This window comes from Filobasidium floriforme (genome assembly GCF_021052385.1).
Source record: "Filobasidium floriforme strain CBS 6241 chromosome Unknown HD553scaffold_6, whole genome shotgun sequence".
Classification (NCBI taxonomy): domain Eukaryota; kingdom Fungi; phylum Basidiomycota; class Tremellomycetes; order Filobasidiales; family Filobasidiaceae; genus Filobasidium; species Filobasidium floriforme.
Window position 1 is genome coordinate 369,524 of NW_025763627.1, and position 15,260 is coordinate 384,783.

The 15,260-nt window shown below is 53.1% G+C and overlaps 6 protein-coding genes across 6 annotated transcripts; 5 read left to right on the top strand and 1 right to left on the bottom strand.

The window, feature by feature from the left end:
• Nucleotides 1-1,491: 1,491 nt before the first annotated feature.
• On the top strand, nucleotides 1,492-3,169 carry HD553DRAFT_194080 (glycolipid transfer protein domain-containing protein). Its single transcript, XM_046177048.1, has 8 exons — nucleotides 1,492-1,543; nucleotides 1,632-1,948; nucleotides 2,013-2,094; nucleotides 2,181-2,239; nucleotides 2,306-2,424; nucleotides 2,507-2,642; nucleotides 2,712-2,779; nucleotides 2,847-3,169. Exons 2-8 carry the CDS (start codon nucleotides 1,886-1,888, stop codon nucleotides 2,944-2,946), a joined length of 627 nt encoding a protein of 208 aa, XP_046038064.1. The 5' UTR covers nucleotides 1,492-1,543; nucleotides 1,632-1,885; the 3' UTR covers nucleotides 2,947-3,169.
• On the top strand, nucleotides 3,168-5,464 carry HD553DRAFT_194078 (uncharacterized protein). Its single transcript, XM_046177047.1, has 6 exons — nucleotides 3,168-3,694; nucleotides 3,755-3,875; nucleotides 3,940-4,049; nucleotides 4,113-4,197; nucleotides 4,261-4,283; nucleotides 4,347-5,464. The coding sequence occupies exons 1-6, from the start codon at nucleotides 3,342-3,344 to the stop codon at nucleotides 5,368-5,370; spliced, it is 1,716 nt and encodes a 571-aa protein (XP_046038065.1). The 5' UTR covers nucleotides 3,168-3,341; the 3' UTR covers nucleotides 5,371-5,464.
• Nucleotides 5,465-5,988: 524 nt separating this feature from the next.
• On the top strand, nucleotides 5,989-8,158 carry HD553DRAFT_194196 (uncharacterized protein). Its single transcript, XM_046177050.1, has 9 exons — nucleotides 5,989-6,070; nucleotides 6,158-6,209; nucleotides 6,282-6,347; nucleotides 6,471-6,620; nucleotides 6,698-7,005; nucleotides 7,114-7,190; nucleotides 7,300-7,330; nucleotides 7,406-7,482; nucleotides 7,633-8,158. Exons 1-9 carry the CDS (start codon nucleotides 6,026-6,028, stop codon nucleotides 7,766-7,768), a joined length of 942 nt encoding a protein of 313 aa, XP_046038066.1. The 5' UTR covers nucleotides 5,989-6,025; the 3' UTR covers nucleotides 7,769-8,158.
• HD553DRAFT_194193 (uncharacterized protein) lies at nucleotides 8,159-10,425 on the top strand. Its single transcript, XM_046177049.1, has 6 exons — nucleotides 8,159-8,552; nucleotides 8,667-9,135; nucleotides 9,227-9,318; nucleotides 9,419-9,543; nucleotides 9,621-10,261; nucleotides 10,333-10,425. Exons 1-6 carry the CDS (start codon nucleotides 8,549-8,551, stop codon nucleotides 10,361-10,363), a joined length of 1,362 nt encoding a protein of 453 aa, XP_046038067.1. The 5' UTR covers nucleotides 8,159-8,548; the 3' UTR covers nucleotides 10,364-10,425.
• A 242-nt stretch (nucleotides 10,426-10,667) lies between these two features.
• HD553DRAFT_328228 (ribosomal protein) lies at nucleotides 10,668-11,638 on the bottom strand (the record flags this gene model as incomplete). Its single annotated transcript, XM_046181859.1, has 4 exons — nucleotides 10,668-10,784; nucleotides 10,869-11,195; nucleotides 11,269-11,525; nucleotides 11,611-11,638. The coding sequence occupies 4 exons, from the start codon at nucleotides 11,636-11,638 to the stop codon at nucleotides 10,668-10,670; spliced, it is 729 nt and encodes a 242-aa protein (XP_046038068.1).
• A 286-nt stretch (nucleotides 11,639-11,924) lies between these two features.
• Nucleotides 11,925-15,063, top strand: HD553DRAFT_307862 (NOL1/NOP2/sun family-domain-containing protein). The gene is made up of 10 exons (XM_046179471.1): nucleotides 11,925-12,178; nucleotides 12,280-12,366; nucleotides 12,451-12,508; nucleotides 12,592-13,232; nucleotides 13,329-13,434; nucleotides 13,529-14,077; nucleotides 14,160-14,429; nucleotides 14,507-14,528; nucleotides 14,594-14,767; nucleotides 14,840-15,063. Exons 1-10 carry the CDS (start codon nucleotides 11,976-11,978, stop codon nucleotides 14,989-14,991), a joined length of 2,262 nt encoding a protein of 753 aa, XP_046038069.1. The 5' UTR covers nucleotides 11,925-11,975; the 3' UTR covers nucleotides 14,992-15,063.
• Nucleotides 15,064-15,260: the final 197 nt, after the last annotated feature.

A 15,260-nucleotide genomic window follows, 5' to 3' on the forward strand; every position in this document is an offset into this window, starting at 1 on the left:
CCCAAGTCGGATGCCTTAGTGGTAGTCAAGGGCGGCGGCTTTGCCAAACAACATCGTAAGTGTAGATATACCCAATTCGTCAGGCCATGAAGCGCGCCGCTGTACGATGTCAGCTCAGCAGGTGATCAATTGACAGATCGGTCAATTTCTCACTATTTCCGCCTGCTAGAAAATTCAAAGTAACCCTTGCTCTGTAGTTCTGTATCCGTAGATCTCAGCGGGAAATTTCATAACCTGAAAATACCCGTTCGATATGACTCAGCCTTCTCGCGACCTCACGAGCATCAACCAGCTGCCTTGTTCAAGAACCTTGGACTATATTGCGCTGACGGCGCGATTCGCGCTGTGTTACCACATCATGATCGATACGATGCCGACGACAGATTTCGATTGATCCAGGTGATCCATCATTCTCTGCAACTCTAGATCGGCTTATGAACCTTTCTAACCCAGCTGCGAAGATCGTCCGGCAGTGCAAACAGAACCGTATGATGATCAATTCGGACACCGATGGCGGACCCGATCTCGTGATAGAGTGGGAATTCTCGAGCAGTGATGCAATCAATTTCGCTTCGCATACTGTACAGGACTAGGGCAATTTGATGACGCCATTGACCAAGGGGAAGTCAGAAAAGTATTATTCATCATCTCTCAAGATCCAGATACTGATTTTGTCCCAACCTGTGTACTGGAACGGTCTGAACCATTGGTTGCCATGTAGCGAGAGGCCCTGAAGAGTTCCTGAAGCGCCTGCGAAAATCGAAGATACGAGACCATGAGAAGCGCCTTGGCAGTGTCGCGCCGTGTTCCATCGCTACGGGAAGAAGCCGCAAGGAGCGAGGTAGGGATTAATCGCAGCGCGGCTATTTACTTCTAAGCCTCTATGGCAGGGACGAGTATATTGTACGTCGAACATCAACGTACTGCTGTAAATCGAAGGAAAAATCGACTCACCACTCTAGATGTCAAGCGCAGCGGGCGCGATGTTCTGAGAGCCTCCGATCTGGCTGCAAACAGTCCGGGACCTCTTCCTTGAAGTCTGCGAGTCCATGTATAGCCCTCCAAACCTGACTTCTCGAACTCGTCCCAGTAGTACGTTTTGGACGCCAGACCAAGGTTCAACATTGTTCAGACTGAAGAGCACGACCCAGACTTCAGTATACATTCGAGATAACGGCCGTCAAGCTGTCAAGGTCGTCGTGGTGTAGAGTTTCCGTACTGGTGACGAAGTGGATAAATATGAGTGATCCCGGACGATGGTCCGTTTGCCTTCAGCGCTATATTGCTTTACGCGTCCGACCTGAAACATGTCACGAAAACAATATATGTACGTCTTTGAATCTGTTGCAGCACACTAAGTCGCACTGGCCGGGTCGGATTAGGGGTCTTGGAAGATTCATTTTAACTGAGATCTCTGGGTTCGAGTCGGTCTGCACAAGTGCTTTTTGCCCTTTTTTGCGGGATACGCTTCCTTTGCCAACTCCTTTGTCTTGCGAATTGGCCTACCCATGCCGATCGCACAGTTTAAAGACCATCGCTCAAAGTAAGAACTACGATGGTCCCGCCTTGATCCTACCACTGGCCAGTGGCCACTTGCACTTCCCAAACTCAGACAGCCGTTCCACATTCAGCAAAAGCACCTCGGCGACGACATCCGCCGCCCGGGAGTTTCCGGAAGCTGATCGTTCCGGTCATACGTCACTCTTCAAGACCTTCAGATCAGCATCGACCAACCGCAACGATATCGACAGCTTTCGTTGTGAATACCTCACCCTACTTGCTCAGGGCCTCCCACAACCTTGGTTCGAACATCTATAAAGCAATCGCAATACCATTTTGATATCTCAGCTTTGGACGCTGCAGATCGATATACAGCTATACAGCAATGGCCGACGTACAACCCGCCGCACAGGAAGCACCTGTCCCTTTCTACAAGACCGTCAAGCGGGTCAGTACCACCGCATTGTCCAATATATTCAGTATGACACTGACAGACTTCGTTCTGCTTCCAGTCGTTCAAAGATGTCTCCCTCGATCCTGGAGTCAATACGGACGAATTCTGCGAGGCCACTGATGCTGTTGTCGCCTTCTTCGGTACGTGCAGTGCATCTTATCCAGGTCCGAGGTGGATTGCTAAAATCGGCGGCTGATCAGTAGTGGTAATCCCGTATATGACACAGACCTGTTCAACAACAAGGCTTTCCAAGTTGTCCAGAACGACCTATCTACGAAGAATGCGGTAGGTTGCGGTATCGTACCAGCCGGGAGAGGTGAGAGAGCTGACGAAATCGTATGCTTCTAACAGAAAGTTAGAGAACGACGGAAGATGCACCCGGAGACTTCGGTTACACTGGAAGATATTCTTCGGAACGAGAAGGAAAGTGGTGACATGTTTGCGACGGGGGCTTTGACTTGGCTGCTTCGGTAAGCCCTTTACACGCTCTTTCTGCCACCACTCAGACTCGCTAACGACCCTTCCGGTCGCGTTGATTGTCGATACCGACAGCGGGCTCCGATTCACAAGTCTCGGGCTTCGGGAGAACATGAACAACGAGAAGGAAGAGTTGTCTACCTCTATGTCGCGGGCATACGATCAGAGCTTGAGACCCTTCCATGGTTTCATGATCCGGCCGTTGTTCAAGGTCAGTTTACACGAGTTGCAACAAATGGCATCAGAGATCAGAGCTTGACAGGACTCGCGTACGTCGCAGCTCGCCATGAACGTCTGCCCGTATCGAGCCAAATTCTACCCGTCTTTGGGCGAACCTACCGATGTCGTGTGAGTCCCGACCTATCCCAAGGCTGACTTCCGTTTCCCAGCTGACGTTCCACCTGCACTTCGCTAGGATGGCCGAACTGGACGACTGGCTAGCCGGTCTAGAACGGATATTGCAGCAAATGAGCGCGTACTACAAGTCTGGTAACTATGGAAGCATCGGAATGTGAGCATCCACATCTCGAGATATAGTCGGAGTCTAGAATATGCCTATCTGTAATCCTGTAATTTCTTGGTGCCTCGCATGCCTTTTGAATCATAATCCAGCGGTCAAGCGATATCGATATCGATCTGTCGATGATGATGTTACGAACCCTCGAGTGGGACGCGACGAGTCTCATCTCTGCGAAATGTAAACAAGTTGCAAGTTGACTGACGATCAACCACCTCGACTTCTAGCTTCTAGCTTCTAGACTATATACTCCTGAATGCGGTCATGGTTATAGCCGACATGACCCAATAACCAAACCGCCTACTCATCGCTTCATATCTAGTACAACCATTGATCTCTGTGCGCAAGTTATCGAAGTTAAATTGAGATCGAGAGCGCACTCATACGCCGACAATGCAGTATCAGGAGGCACGTTTACGTTCGTTCACGACAGCAACGATCAAGCCGAAAGGTCGAAGCAAGGCCAAGCCGATCCCGACAACATGGCCATTATCACCTACAAAGTACCCCAACCTCACTCCAGAGAATCTGGCATATGCGGGATACTACTACGCACCCCTGGCGGACGACCTGGACCAGTGTGGTTGCTTCCTGTGCGACTCAAAGTTGGGTGGATGGGACGAAGGGGATGATCCGTTCGAAGAGCATTATCGGCGAGGAAAGTGCGGGTGGGCGATGGCGGTGTGTTCGGTGATGGTCGATGAGAGGCGAGGTGGCGGAAGTGGGAAGCAGACGGGCAAGGCCAGGTGGGTAGATCCGATTGTCATTGCTACGACCGGTACTGAACCTTTCTGCGCCCTCTTCAGACTGCTTTACGAAGATGCGGATCGTTTACCGCAATGTGACACCATGAACAAGGCTAGGATCAAGACCTTTGCGAAATGGTGGCCTCATCCGATTCGTGGCTGGAGTCCGACCCCAACAAGCGTAAGTAGACCGGTCCGTGTTACTAAATCTCTGGCTCGACCTGACCACTACGTGTTCTCATCAGCTCGCTCAAGCCGGATTCGTCTATACGCCAACGAAACAAGAGAAAGACTGTGTGACCTGTATCTATTGCGATTACAGTACGGTTGGTTGGGAGCCTACGGATGATCCTTGGTGAGTCCATGAGCCCACGTCGTCGAGCATTGACAAATCGCTGACAGCGATCATGTCTTACAGGGATATACATCAGAAAAAGAAACCAAATTGTAGCTTTTTCAAGGCCAAGTTGATCGGAGCAGCACCTGAAGTATCGGAAGACGAGGTGCGTCGCAGCGGCACCTGCTGACTGGTCGGATCCTGAGCTAACCTAGTTCCACTACCACAGCTCGCAATAACCACGACAAAACGGTATGTCACATTGTCGTGATCTCAGCGTTGTCCTTCTCCTGATGCCCAAAATCTCATTCGTAGTCCCGCTTCGCGTACGACAAAGTCCACGAAATCAACCAAGACCGCAGCTGCTAGTACAACCAGACGGACGACGAGAAAGCCGGTGGTAGCAGCGGCAAGCGATACAGACGACCCCATTGCCACACCGGTAGAGGAGGAAGCGGACGAGACGATCAAGCCTCCAACCAGTCCTACCAAGAGCAAAGGTCGTGCTACAAAGGTCTCGAAACCCGCTACCACCGTCCGAAGTCGGAAAGCAGCTGCGGCAGTAGCAGCAGAAGCGGTTTCTGAACCTATAGACGAGCCGGCTGCGCCAGCAGTACAACCCGAACCCGGAATCGAGGCCAAGGCGCCACCGACAAGACGAGCTACTCGAGCGACCGTGGTCAAGAAACCCGCAGCCGTTGCGTCGACGAGACCAGCGGCAGCTACAACGAAACGAAGTAAAAAGATGGCAGAATCTGCGCCCAGCTCGGAGCCGGTGACCGAGACCGAGCAGGAGGACGTCGTCCCGGTCGTCTCTAGCGCAAAGAGCAAAGTCGCGGCGGAGAAGACGATACGGTCCAAGCCTGCTCCAGCCGCCGCTACTAGTCGAGCCAGGGCTATTCCGGTCTCCAAGGCCAAAACGCCTGCGACTACGGCACGGCCGAAAAAGGACGAACCGGTGGTCGTAATATCAAGCGACACCGACCGAGATGCAGGCGCGGACGAGGAGCCGGAGCCGGAGAAGATCACGCCGATGCAAGTCGACCAACCGGACCCGGAGCGGATGAGAATGATCGATACGGGCGCCAAGGAAGCCAGATCGGTGATCGAATCACTGGATCAGGCGACCCCTACCAAGACGGCCGGTACCAACTCGACACGGGACCTCTCGCTCACAGACGATCAGGCCGAGATGACGGTGGTCGAGTACATTCGCGCCATGTACGTAGCTAAACATCGAGCGATCAAGGTCGATGGCGAGGCCAAGATCAGGGCATGGGAAGAACGAGCGAAGGGTGCGAGAGAGGTGGTGCAGGGAATGCGATGTAGAGACGATTAGAAGCGGCAGACCCGTGCCGATGTAGAGCGTGTAGATCGTCGATCACCATGTAGTTGAACGACCCGAAATATAATGACAGTCATGACGTCCGTTGCGAGTGCGACCGAGCGGGATTATTGAAGCTCGACATCCTTGAGTGAAATCACCGACCAGAACGACCGTATGATATGACCTTGAGCGCAAATAAGGCAAAAAGAATCGCGTTGTAAACATTCGTTTTCGCACGCAAAAAGGGCAAAAAAGTTGCTCTGTCGTCACCAGGCAGTAGTGAAGAGCCAGGAACAACTCGACAAACCCGTGAGCAAGCTCAGAGGGGTAAGCCAAAGCGGAAAGAGATTACTTGACGAAATTAGTCCAGTGGACTAGTAATACTCGTCAGAGTATTAAGAACAGATACTACACATGATCAAAGCCAAAAGGCAAACAGAAATGTTATCTTACAGCTGTAGATGGCCACATCACTTGGCAACAAGCCATGTAGCCACCCTGTGAACGCGAAATGCACGTCAGCGAAGAGTCCCGGGTCACGGCGAAAGCACCTAGCAGCCGTAGATGCCCTTTCAACATTCATACACGCAATCAAACGTCTCTTGACAAGAGCAACCTGCCAACCTCCATCGAGCCAACGAACTCTAGCAGCTAGTAGCCAGTGAATATGTCTAGAACACAAGGATACGGTGTAGTAGACGCCGATGACGAGGTGAGCCGTCGTACCTACCCATCGCCGACTCGGTATCAACCCGAAAGCTAAGATCGCACCGTTATGAACCTTGCATCGATATCACAGTTCGCTGGGGATCTCGGTGGTCAGGCCGGTTCGAACCAGCTCGAGTTTCAAAGTGAGTACGAGGAATATGTTCCGAGGTTAAAAGTCAGCGTCGCGCAGTCGAGCTGACAGTCAACCTCGGCAGCTTTCCTGAATACGAACACTGGCGGAAACCCAACCCGTATCGAGGATGATCGACCGGGCACGAGCCGTCAGTCCAATCTCTCATCTCTATCCGTGTCTGGGATTTTACGGGACTGATGCTGAAACTCCAACTTTGATCCTGCTTACGCTCCTGCTTGCTCCTGCTTCCTCTTGCGCTCATCGCCCACAGCCCAGGTCCCGTTCTCAATGTTCAACCTGACCTACTACCAATCCTACTTTGATGTCGACACCAAGACGGTCCTTCAACGATGCTTATCGTCGTTCATTCCCAAGGAATCGTTCGTCGAGGACGTATGCGGTTCGAGGGTGGATCTTTACGGTCAGTCTATTGTTACGAGGTTCTGCAGCTGGTACGTATACGGCCTGTAGCTGATGAATTGTTGATGTCGAAACTAGGCCCGTTCTGGATCCTGACCACCCTCATCCTCACAATCTACCTCTCAACCTCCCTTTCCACCGCCTTATCCGCCGGTAACACCACATCAGACACCCCGACGGACAAGGACCTCACCCTCCTCACCTTCATAACCACCCTGATCTACCTCTACGGCCTAGCCTTCCCTGCGGCCTTTTGGGGGGTCGTCCGATACTTGGCTTTGAAGACGGGTGGGAACGAGGGCGGATCGGAAGGGGCTGCGGGGTGGAGTTTGCCCGAGGCCTGGGCGGTTTGGGGATATGGGATGGTGGTCTGGGTGCCGATTAGCGTGAGTTCAGTATCCAGCTCTCCGACCCTGACCGGATCGAGGTGATGGAGGTTAGGGCGCGAAAGTATGGTGGCTGATGTTACTCGGTTTGTTTTGAATGGCTCGCAGGTCCTGTGTGTGATCCCAATCCCGATTTTACGGTGGATCCTCGTCGGGGCAGCAGGTTTGTCATCGGGTTACTTCCTGTAAGTCCCCCCTCCTTTACCTGGCACCTTTCCAGAAGCCGTCCTACCATACCATGCATCAGACCCCTGAAGCTCCATCTGAAACGCTCTTTATACGATGATATGATAGTGTTCGGAACGTTTACCCCGTGCTCTCATCCGTGAGTACCAGATCCTAACATATTCAGCCAAGGCTCATGCTGAGACCAACTCATTCTGGATGACAACCATTCCAGATCTCGGACGCCAAGCTGCCAAGAACGCTCATCATCGTCGTCATCGTCGTACACGCCGTAGTGACGTTGATCATGAAGTTTGTGTTCTTCTCGTGAGTCTCGCGGCGCCTGCTCTCTATCTTTCGACGGCCTGGGAGATCTTTCTGTTACCCTTGCCTGCTCGGCTCGATTACACGACAAAGGGCAAGAACAAGGATGGTAGCTAAAACGTATACATACCTCTACAGGTACTCTGTCGGAGGCAAGAAGATTGGTCCGGATGACCCGATCAGCGATCACGTTGGGGAGATCATCGGAGGCGGTGACACTGGCGTTGGTAGTGGAGGTGACAATGAGGTGGTCAAGAGGTGGTTCGGGTTGTGATGCGATTTGCTATACGGGTTTGTGCTTTGCTATAGAATAGGTTCGTGGTGGTTCGCGAAGAGTCTACGGTCGATGTTTCTTCCGGGGCCCGTTTCCTTCTCGTGGCTGAGCGAGCGAGGAGGAGGGGGTGACATTCCAAACAAAAACAGATCGACGTCGCAAGCAAGGACGACTTCGGCTGTTTCCTGTGGCCGAGTCTCATCTCACTGAATGACGAATAGCAAGTACGGTTGGCACTTCTAGTAAAGCAGCATCGTCGTATATTCCCCGTTGCAATTCCCCCTACCTCCGTGATCCCGTCGTATTCGGGGACCAGGTCTGAGTTTAGCACAGCCTCGAGGCCATTGTGGGGTGGTCACCACGAGATCAAAGGAATCAAATCTCGTGCTCACGCTTCGCTCCTCCTCCTCACGCTGCCCTCTCTCTCTGCCTCTCTCCACCTTCCCTTCCCTTCACATTTTCACCTCGCTACATCATCATCACCATCATCACCATCGTCGTCACTCTACCATCCCAAAATTCATACTCGACATTCCACATACAGCTCCACTCTCATACTGGTCGTCGGCGATATCACCACTCCCCATCTCATCTAGCTCTTGTCGCTCGAGTGCATCGACTTCGAACCGCTTTACGCTCGTTTTACGTCGTGCGATCAACAAAAACAACTGGAATTAGATTCAGGCGATCAAACTAGAACGACAATCGACAACGACCTCGACTGCCTTTGTCAGCTTCAATATCAATTAGACATACTGAACACTTACAGTCATTGCCACCATGTGTGAGTGCAACCTCAGGCTTGGTCCGGGTGATCATGACTGACCATATACGACATCGTTCGTACCGCCTTGTCTTCTCGATCATCAATATCATATCGATTACAAATCTTATACAGCCTCTGGTGTAACTTCCCCTGCGGTCACCTCACCTGCTGCTTCGACGCCGGTGACCACTAGCGAACCCCCCACTACCACTTCGCCCACGACCACCGCTCAGGCTACAACCTCGGAGCAAGCTACTTCTCAACCTCCTACTACGACTGCTCAAGTTACCAGTCAAGCTGGGGATACGACTTCGGCCAATGGCGGAGTGACGACCACCGAACAGGGGGCGACGAGCAACCCTGCTACTACTACCTCTCAGGGCAATAATGGGGGCGGTGGTGGTAGTGTCACCACCGGGGCCGGAGGGACGACCGTCACCAACACCGCGGCAGGATCTTCCGCACAGGCCACGGTCACGCAACAGCCTAGTTCGGCTGTGGTAGGGACGACGTATATCAGTACGGACGCTCAGGGGAGTACGACGTTGGTCACCGGGTCGACCACTGTGCCTGCTTCTCAGGTTTCGGGAGGGAGGACTTTGTGCGTATCAGTCGGGTGATTGCCTGGAATCTGGGTCGTTGGTGGCTGACAAATATGCTTGATCTGTTGGTTTCGATTTCGATCTATGCAGGACGGTGACTAGGACGCTCAGCGATGGTTCGACCGAGGTCACGGCCATCGCAGAGGGTGGGAACAGCGGGTCTGGTAGTTCCGGTGGAAGCAGTACGTCCCTCAGCCTTTCAGCGACTCTTTTCGATCAGCCAACATTGATAAAACCATACCTCTCTTCCCTGTACTCGCAATTGTGGTCTGCCTGCAACAGACACGGGAGCCATTGTTGGAGGTGTTGTCGGTGGAGTCGTCGGACTGGCGCTTTTGGCGGCTTTGGCCTGGTGGTTCTTGCGTCGAAAGAGAAAGAACAACGCCAACGAGTTTGACGACATGATGGTAAGTCGCAGCAAGTACCAATACATTTCATAACGCACGCAACTGACCCAAGAAATCCGTCTCCGCTTTTCTTGTAGTTCGACCCGTCTCGAGGTCATCAACGTGCAGCTCCCGGCGCGACCGACTTAATAGACCCTGAGCCGACTACGGTCGATCCTTACAGCTATCCTCAGGCCGCCCCGGAAATGTCGCAATACGCCGCTGGAGGGCTCCCATCCTCCCAACAAGCGGCATATGGCGCAGGCTACGCTGCGGCGGGCGCAGGAGCGGGTGCCGCCTTGGGTGCCGGTTTGGCTAGTTCTCGGACGGACTTGAGTTCGGATGGGGGCGATGGAGCCGGAGTTCACCGTGGACCTAGCACCGGGTCGACGTTGACCTTGGCAGGCTTCGCAGGGAGAGGTACGGGGAACGCTTATTACGGTCAAGGAGGGGATACCCAGATGCCCACACCCGTACCTACCGGAACGTCGAGCTCGACTCACGATAACAACCCGTACGGCGCGGCGGCTACCCCGTCGACGGCGGCTTCACGCAAGATGAGGGAAGCTCAACAAGAGAGGTTGAGAAACATGTATGCGCAGAACGATCATGCCAACGAGGAGGGTTCGCCGATAACCGCCCCGGCGAGTCCTTCGGGGGAGACCTCGACGTCGATGCCGAGAGTGCACGAGGATGGGGGACGTTATGTGCCCGAGGGCGAAGAGGAGTTGCCACCTCAGTCAGTCTGCATGCGTATCTCTGCTAAGCTGAGCCACATGCTCATCTTCGTCCGATTTCCTTTATTTGCAGGTACCACTCGATTCCGGCCGATCGTCGTTGATCCATGTGGCAGCCAGTCTTATAACCGGATACGATACGGACAATCTCTTTCTCCTATTACCAGTAACCTATATATGTATATCTCAAGCTACGATCGTTGTCACCCAAGTCGCTCCCTCACGCTCTCAAACATATGACTCATCGAAGTGCTCTGTCTCGCATTGTGAAATAGCGATCCCCGAAACGGCACATAGAATATAGTAACAGCATGACAAGGCTCCGGCGTAACCGAGCTCGCCCAAAGACCCGAATAGAAAAAGAAGCAAGCGTCTAAGTACAATTACAACTAGAGTCATCAGGCGTGTCTAAGCCATGTCCTCGTCGTCTGCCGGGACGCGGAGCTGGGCGTCGGCACTGAGATCGTCACCCTCGACGAACCCGCCCTCTTCCGACCAATGCGACCCGAGCTTGACTTTGAAGGTCTGCATGGCGAGATGAGAATGAAAAGAGTCAGCGATGCTTGCTAAAAGATCAGAGGGTGGTTTATGAAACGCGGGTGTACTCACGGCTTGCATGTATCCGAGCATCAACAACAACCTAGCCTTCTCCCCACTCAGCTTCTCCCCCTCTTTACAGACCTGCGTCTCCACCTTCAGAGTCGGTACTCCCTTTTCCAAGCTCGTCATCAACCCACACCCTCTCAACTGAGGTTCCATCGAATGCGGGAAGGTCTCGTCTTCGGCGTTCTTGATCGGACCGGCGGGGAGGACGAGGGTCTGGGTGGCGGGAAAGTTTAGTCGGGCAAAGGCTGGGCGGGTGAATGTTTGGAACCATTCTAGGGTCTCGGTCGGGTCCCAGGAGGTGAGGAAGAGGCCGAGAGGGCCTTTGAGGCGCTGTGAAGTGCAGACGACAGTATTAGGGTCTGGCTTGCAACAAGTGTACATCGTCGTGACCGCCAGGACTGACCTTGGCAATCTCGCTCAAACCAGTCTTGTACTCGGTCTCCTCCGACTCTCCCAAAGCCTTGGCGACGACCTTGTTCTTGCCATAGATGATCCTCCCCGTTCCCTTCCACAGGTTCCTGACCTCTTGCAGCCCGTCCGTACGCATGTCCCCGACGCTAAAGATCCAGACGTACTTGTACTCGTCCAAACATGCGCGGATATCTTCGACGAGCTTCTTCTTGTGCTCCATTCCCTTCTTTTGGGTTTGCGTGAGGGACACTATGGGTACGATGGGAAACAGGTGAGAGGCGGTTAATCTCGCGAGATGGGTTGAGACGGAAGAGGTGGTTTATGCGATACTTACCGACCTTGGAACGTTTTGATCGGGGCATTTTGGCGGGTTATGTGTTGGCTTCTGTTGATAGTCAGGTTATCGATAGTGGTGTTACTAACGAGATCCAAATTGTGCACCTCAATCGATCAAGGTCTTGCTGAAATCTCCATGTCTAGCATGTCTCCTCCCTCCCCCGGTATCAACATTTTCTAATGTCACGTGATTTGTATTAACTATCGAATTGAGCAGAGACTCCGAGCACCTTCATAAATAATCAGCAACCTCCCTCGAGCTTGCACTTGAAACTTCTGCAATAACCTTCGGTTCACATCCTCTCCTCGCCCCTTTTCGATCCTATAGACCCACAGACGATTCGTACACATAGACTACGCACGATGGGTTACAAAGCAAAGAACAAGCAGGCCGCTCCTAAACCCCTGCACGATCCGGAAGCGGTCCGACCGGAGTCTCGTCGTCAGAACAAGCGGAAAGCAGAGGAAGAGGCCGTACGAGCCGCCGGCGGGAAAAAGACCAAAAGCAAGGATGAGAACAAGTCCAAGGGGAAGGGAAGAGCTGGTGTACAGGTTGCTAGGCCAGTGTGAGTACAGCGTTTCGGCTCTGGCGATATCGATGGTATGACGCGGTCCGAACAGGATCTGATCGTGATTTTTCTCTCATATTCTCGGTGGGTATGTATAGATATTCGGATTCGGATGACGAGCAGCCGTCAGGTCGAAAGACGCAACAACAACCTAAAAAGAAGTCGCTCAAGTCGAGCAAAAAGTCGTGAGTGCTCTACGGATACTGGTATCAGTCGCGCTCGAATCCGAGCTAATGGTCTTGCTCACGTTATGCTACGCTTGCAATCAGCTCGGCCGATGTGACGTTCGATGACGATTCCGAGCCCGATATCAACGACGAATCGGCAGTAAGCAATAATTACTTTCTTCCTGGGAGTCTGCCTCGCGAGCGCTTATCAACATGTACATGCTGTTATTGCGACTTTTTCAGTTCTTGCACAACGATGACCCCGAAGCTCCCGAGGTTCAACACAACTTCGACCTGGACGAAGCTCCTTCGGGCGAAGAGAACGACTTGGCGGCGTTCATGGGCGAGGCAGACAGCGACAGTGAAGGAGACGACGAGGAAGATGGCGATGACATGTTCGGAGCTGGCGGAGACGAGTTTGAGATGAGCGAAGATGAGGACGACGAGCTGGCAGGTGGATTGGAGCACGATAGTGCTTTCGACACGAGCGAGGACGAAAAGGACGGTGCCGATGGCGATGACAACGAGGATGAGGATATGGAGGCGGACGACGAGGTACCTCCTCATCTTCGTCCGAACCCCAGCATGGCTATCGACGACGACGAAGACCTGGACGGACAGATCACTACCAACTTGATGGGCGACATCACCGCTTCCGAGTTCACCCTCCCCGCCGTGACCAAATCCCGAGCCAAGACCGCCGAGGACGTCGATAACGGAGAAGATGATGACGATGAAGAGCAATTCGATGAGCTCGAGGGGAGGACCAGCTTGAGGGATGTCGAGGCGAGGATGAGGTGGTTGGTCGGCGTGCTTGGGGGCAAAGAGAAGGATGAGGACGGGGAGGTCATCCCGGGGCAGGAGTTTAGGGGGATCAAAGGATTGTGAGTTTTGGTTTACACGCGGTCAATCACGCCAAATCCGGAATGCGGACATGTGAGAGATGGAGGCTGATCCACGTTTGATGTCATCTTTTATAGCTCGCGCTCGGACCACTTGTTGCAGTTGCAGCACGATATCGCCACTTACTTTGGGTACAACAACTATCTGGTTGGCAAGCTCATGGTCTTGTTCTCCGCCGCCGAGGTGAGTCATAACCCCGCAATCATGTATTGTGAAACAACAGTATACTTTCGGCAGTTGAGCTGATCCGCCTAATTTTACTTTGCTCACGTCGCAGGCCCTGGCTTTCTTCGAGGCCAACGAGACCCCCCGTCCCGTGACAATCCGAACAAACACCCTCCGTACGCGTCGACGAGACCTAGCCCAGGCGCTGATCAACCGTGGAGTCAACCTCGAACCGATCGGCAAATGGAGCAAAGTCGGTTTGCAAGTCTTCGAGTCGAGCGTGCCTATCGGAGCTACGCCCGAGTACTTGGCTGGACATTACATGTTACAAGCCGCTTCGTCATTCTTGCCCGTCATCGCGCTCGCTCCTCAACCTGAGGAACGTGTACTGGACATGGCCTCGGCACCGGGAGGAAAGACGACGTACATTTCAGCCTTGCTCCAGAACACCGGGGTGGTCTTTGCCAACGACTCGAACAAGGCGAGGACGAAGAGTTTGACCGCCAACGTGCACCGTCTCGGATGCAAGAATGTTGTCGTGTGTAGTTATGATGGAAGAGAGTTCCCCAAGGTAATGGGTGGGTTCGACAGGGTGTTGTTGGATGCGCCTTGCAGTGGTACAGGTGTCATATCGAAGGACCCGAGCGTCAAGGTCAACAAGGTAGGTTTCGAGTGCGACGGTCTGGCTTGAAGGTCGATCTCCTTTCGCTAACATGATTTCATAACATACTACATAACCACAGTCCGAGCGAGACTTCCAGCTCCTTGCCCACCTGCAGAAACAGCTCGTCCTCTGCGCTCTGGACTCGTGCGACCCTTCATCGAAGACGGGAGGTTACGTCGTCTACTCGACCTGTTCAGTAACGGTCGACGAGAACGAGAGCGTCGTAGACTATGCGTTGAGGAAACGACCCAATGTCAAGCTTGTTGAGACCGGGTTGCAATTCGGTGTCGAGGGATTCAAGGCGTTTGGTGGGAAGCAGTTCCACCCGAGTGTTTCGATGACCAGGAGGGTAGGTCATCTGTTTCGGTGTTTGTTCAACGGGCGGAGCGTTTAGCTGACTTTGTCCCCCTAAAAATTTAATTACAGTTCTATCCTCACAAGCACAACAGTTAGTTAAAGGTCTGCTCGTATCAAGTAGGGACCAGCATAACTGACCCGCTTTCGACCCTATAGTGGACGGTTTCTTCGTAGCCAAATTCAAGGTCATGAAGAAGACGAAAAAGACTGAAGCCGCCAGTGCCGAGGCACAGGACCAGGACGATGCCATGGATGTAACGCTTGGTGAAGAGGAGGACGTCTTGGCCAACGCCACATTCAATGATGACGAGGACGAGGCTATCATCAAGGGTAAGACATACGATGTTGACTTGTCACTACGAGGAGCAGGACACGCCGCTAATCGAGACTCCGGATTTGTAGATTCGAAACGCCGGGCACTGAAGAGCAAGGGAGTCAAGGTCTCAAAAGGCAAGGGGGACAAGGTGGCAGAGGAGCCGGTCAAGGCGCCCAAGCTGAAGAACAAGCCTAGACCGTTGCCTGAGTCGACGAAAAAGACGACGCGCAAGGCCTAGGTTCAGTAGCGATGTTGTTTTTCTATGTACTTCTCGGGTCATGATCTTCTTGATGGTATTGTTGTGCGTGTACTTCGAGTCTCGCCAGGACCCCGATTCAAGGCTCTGTCTGGGAAAGGTCACGCCAGACGGTATCACCCAGACGAGGGATCATGGTATGGGTATGTAGAGAACCATATGGAGGATGAGCAGCAACAGAAGCCAGAGCCTAATCATGCTCAGCTCTTTGAGGAGATGAACAGGCAAACCAGGATCAGGTTGTTGATCCT

Excerpts from the sequence above, each read along its gene's own strand:
- HD553DRAFT_307862 (XM_046179471.1), top strand. The coding sequence starts at position 11,976 with ATGGGTTACAAAGCAAAGAACAAGCAGGCCGCTCCTAAACCCCTGCAC. Across the intron at positions 12,509-12,591 it reads ATATCAACGACGAATCGGCA|TTCTTGCACAACGATGACCC; the intron begins GTAAGCAATAAT and ends CGACTTTTTCAG. Across the intron at positions 14,078-14,159 it reads CGAGCGTCAAGGTCAACAAG|TCCGAGCGAGACTTCCAGCT; the intron begins GTAGGTTTCGAG and ends ACATAACCACAG.
- HD553DRAFT_194193 (XM_046177049.1), top strand. Across the intron at positions 9,136-9,226 it reads GTTTCGGGAGGGAGGACTTT|GACGGTGACTAGGACGCTCA; the intron begins GTGCGTATCAGT and ends CGATCTATGCAG. Across the intron at positions 10,262-10,332 it reads GAAGAGGAGTTGCCACCTCA|GTACCACTCGATTCCGGCCG; the intron begins GTCAGTCTGCAT and ends CTTTATTTGCAG.
- HD553DRAFT_194196 (XM_046177050.1), top strand. The coding sequence starts at position 6,026 with ATGTCTAGAACACAAGGATACGGTGTAGTAGACGCCGATGACGAG. Across the intron at positions 6,071-6,157 it reads TAGTAGACGCCGATGACGAG|TTCGCTGGGGATCTCGGTGG; the intron begins GTGAGCCGTCGT and ends TCGATATCACAG. Across the intron at positions 7,006-7,113 it reads TGGTCTGGGTGCCGATTAGC|GTCCTGTGTGTGATCCCAAT; the intron begins GTGAGTTCAGTA and ends AATGGCTCGCAG.
- HD553DRAFT_194078 (XM_046177047.1), top strand. The coding sequence starts at position 3,342 with ATGCAGTATCAGGAGGCACGTTTACGTTCGTTCACGACAGCAACGATC. Across the intron at positions 4,198-4,260 it reads CTGAAGTATCGGAAGACGAG|CTCGCAATAACCACGACAAA; the intron begins GTGCGTCGCAGC and ends CCACTACCACAG. Across the intron at positions 4,284-4,346 it reads GCAATAACCACGACAAAACG|TCCCGCTTCGCGTACGACAA; the intron begins GTATGTCACATT and ends TCTCATTCGTAG.
- HD553DRAFT_194080 (XM_046177048.1), top strand. The coding sequence starts at position 1,886 with ATGGCCGACGTACAACCCGCCGCACAGGAAGCACCTGTCCCTTTCTAC. Across the intron at positions 2,095-2,180 it reads TGCTGTTGTCGCCTTCTTCG|ACCTGTTCAACAACAAGGCT; the intron begins GTACGTGCAGTG and ends TATATGACACAG. Across the intron at positions 2,643-2,711 it reads TGATCCGGCCGTTGTTCAAG|CTCGCCATGAACGTCTGCCC; the intron begins GTCAGTTTACAC and ends CGTACGTCGCAG.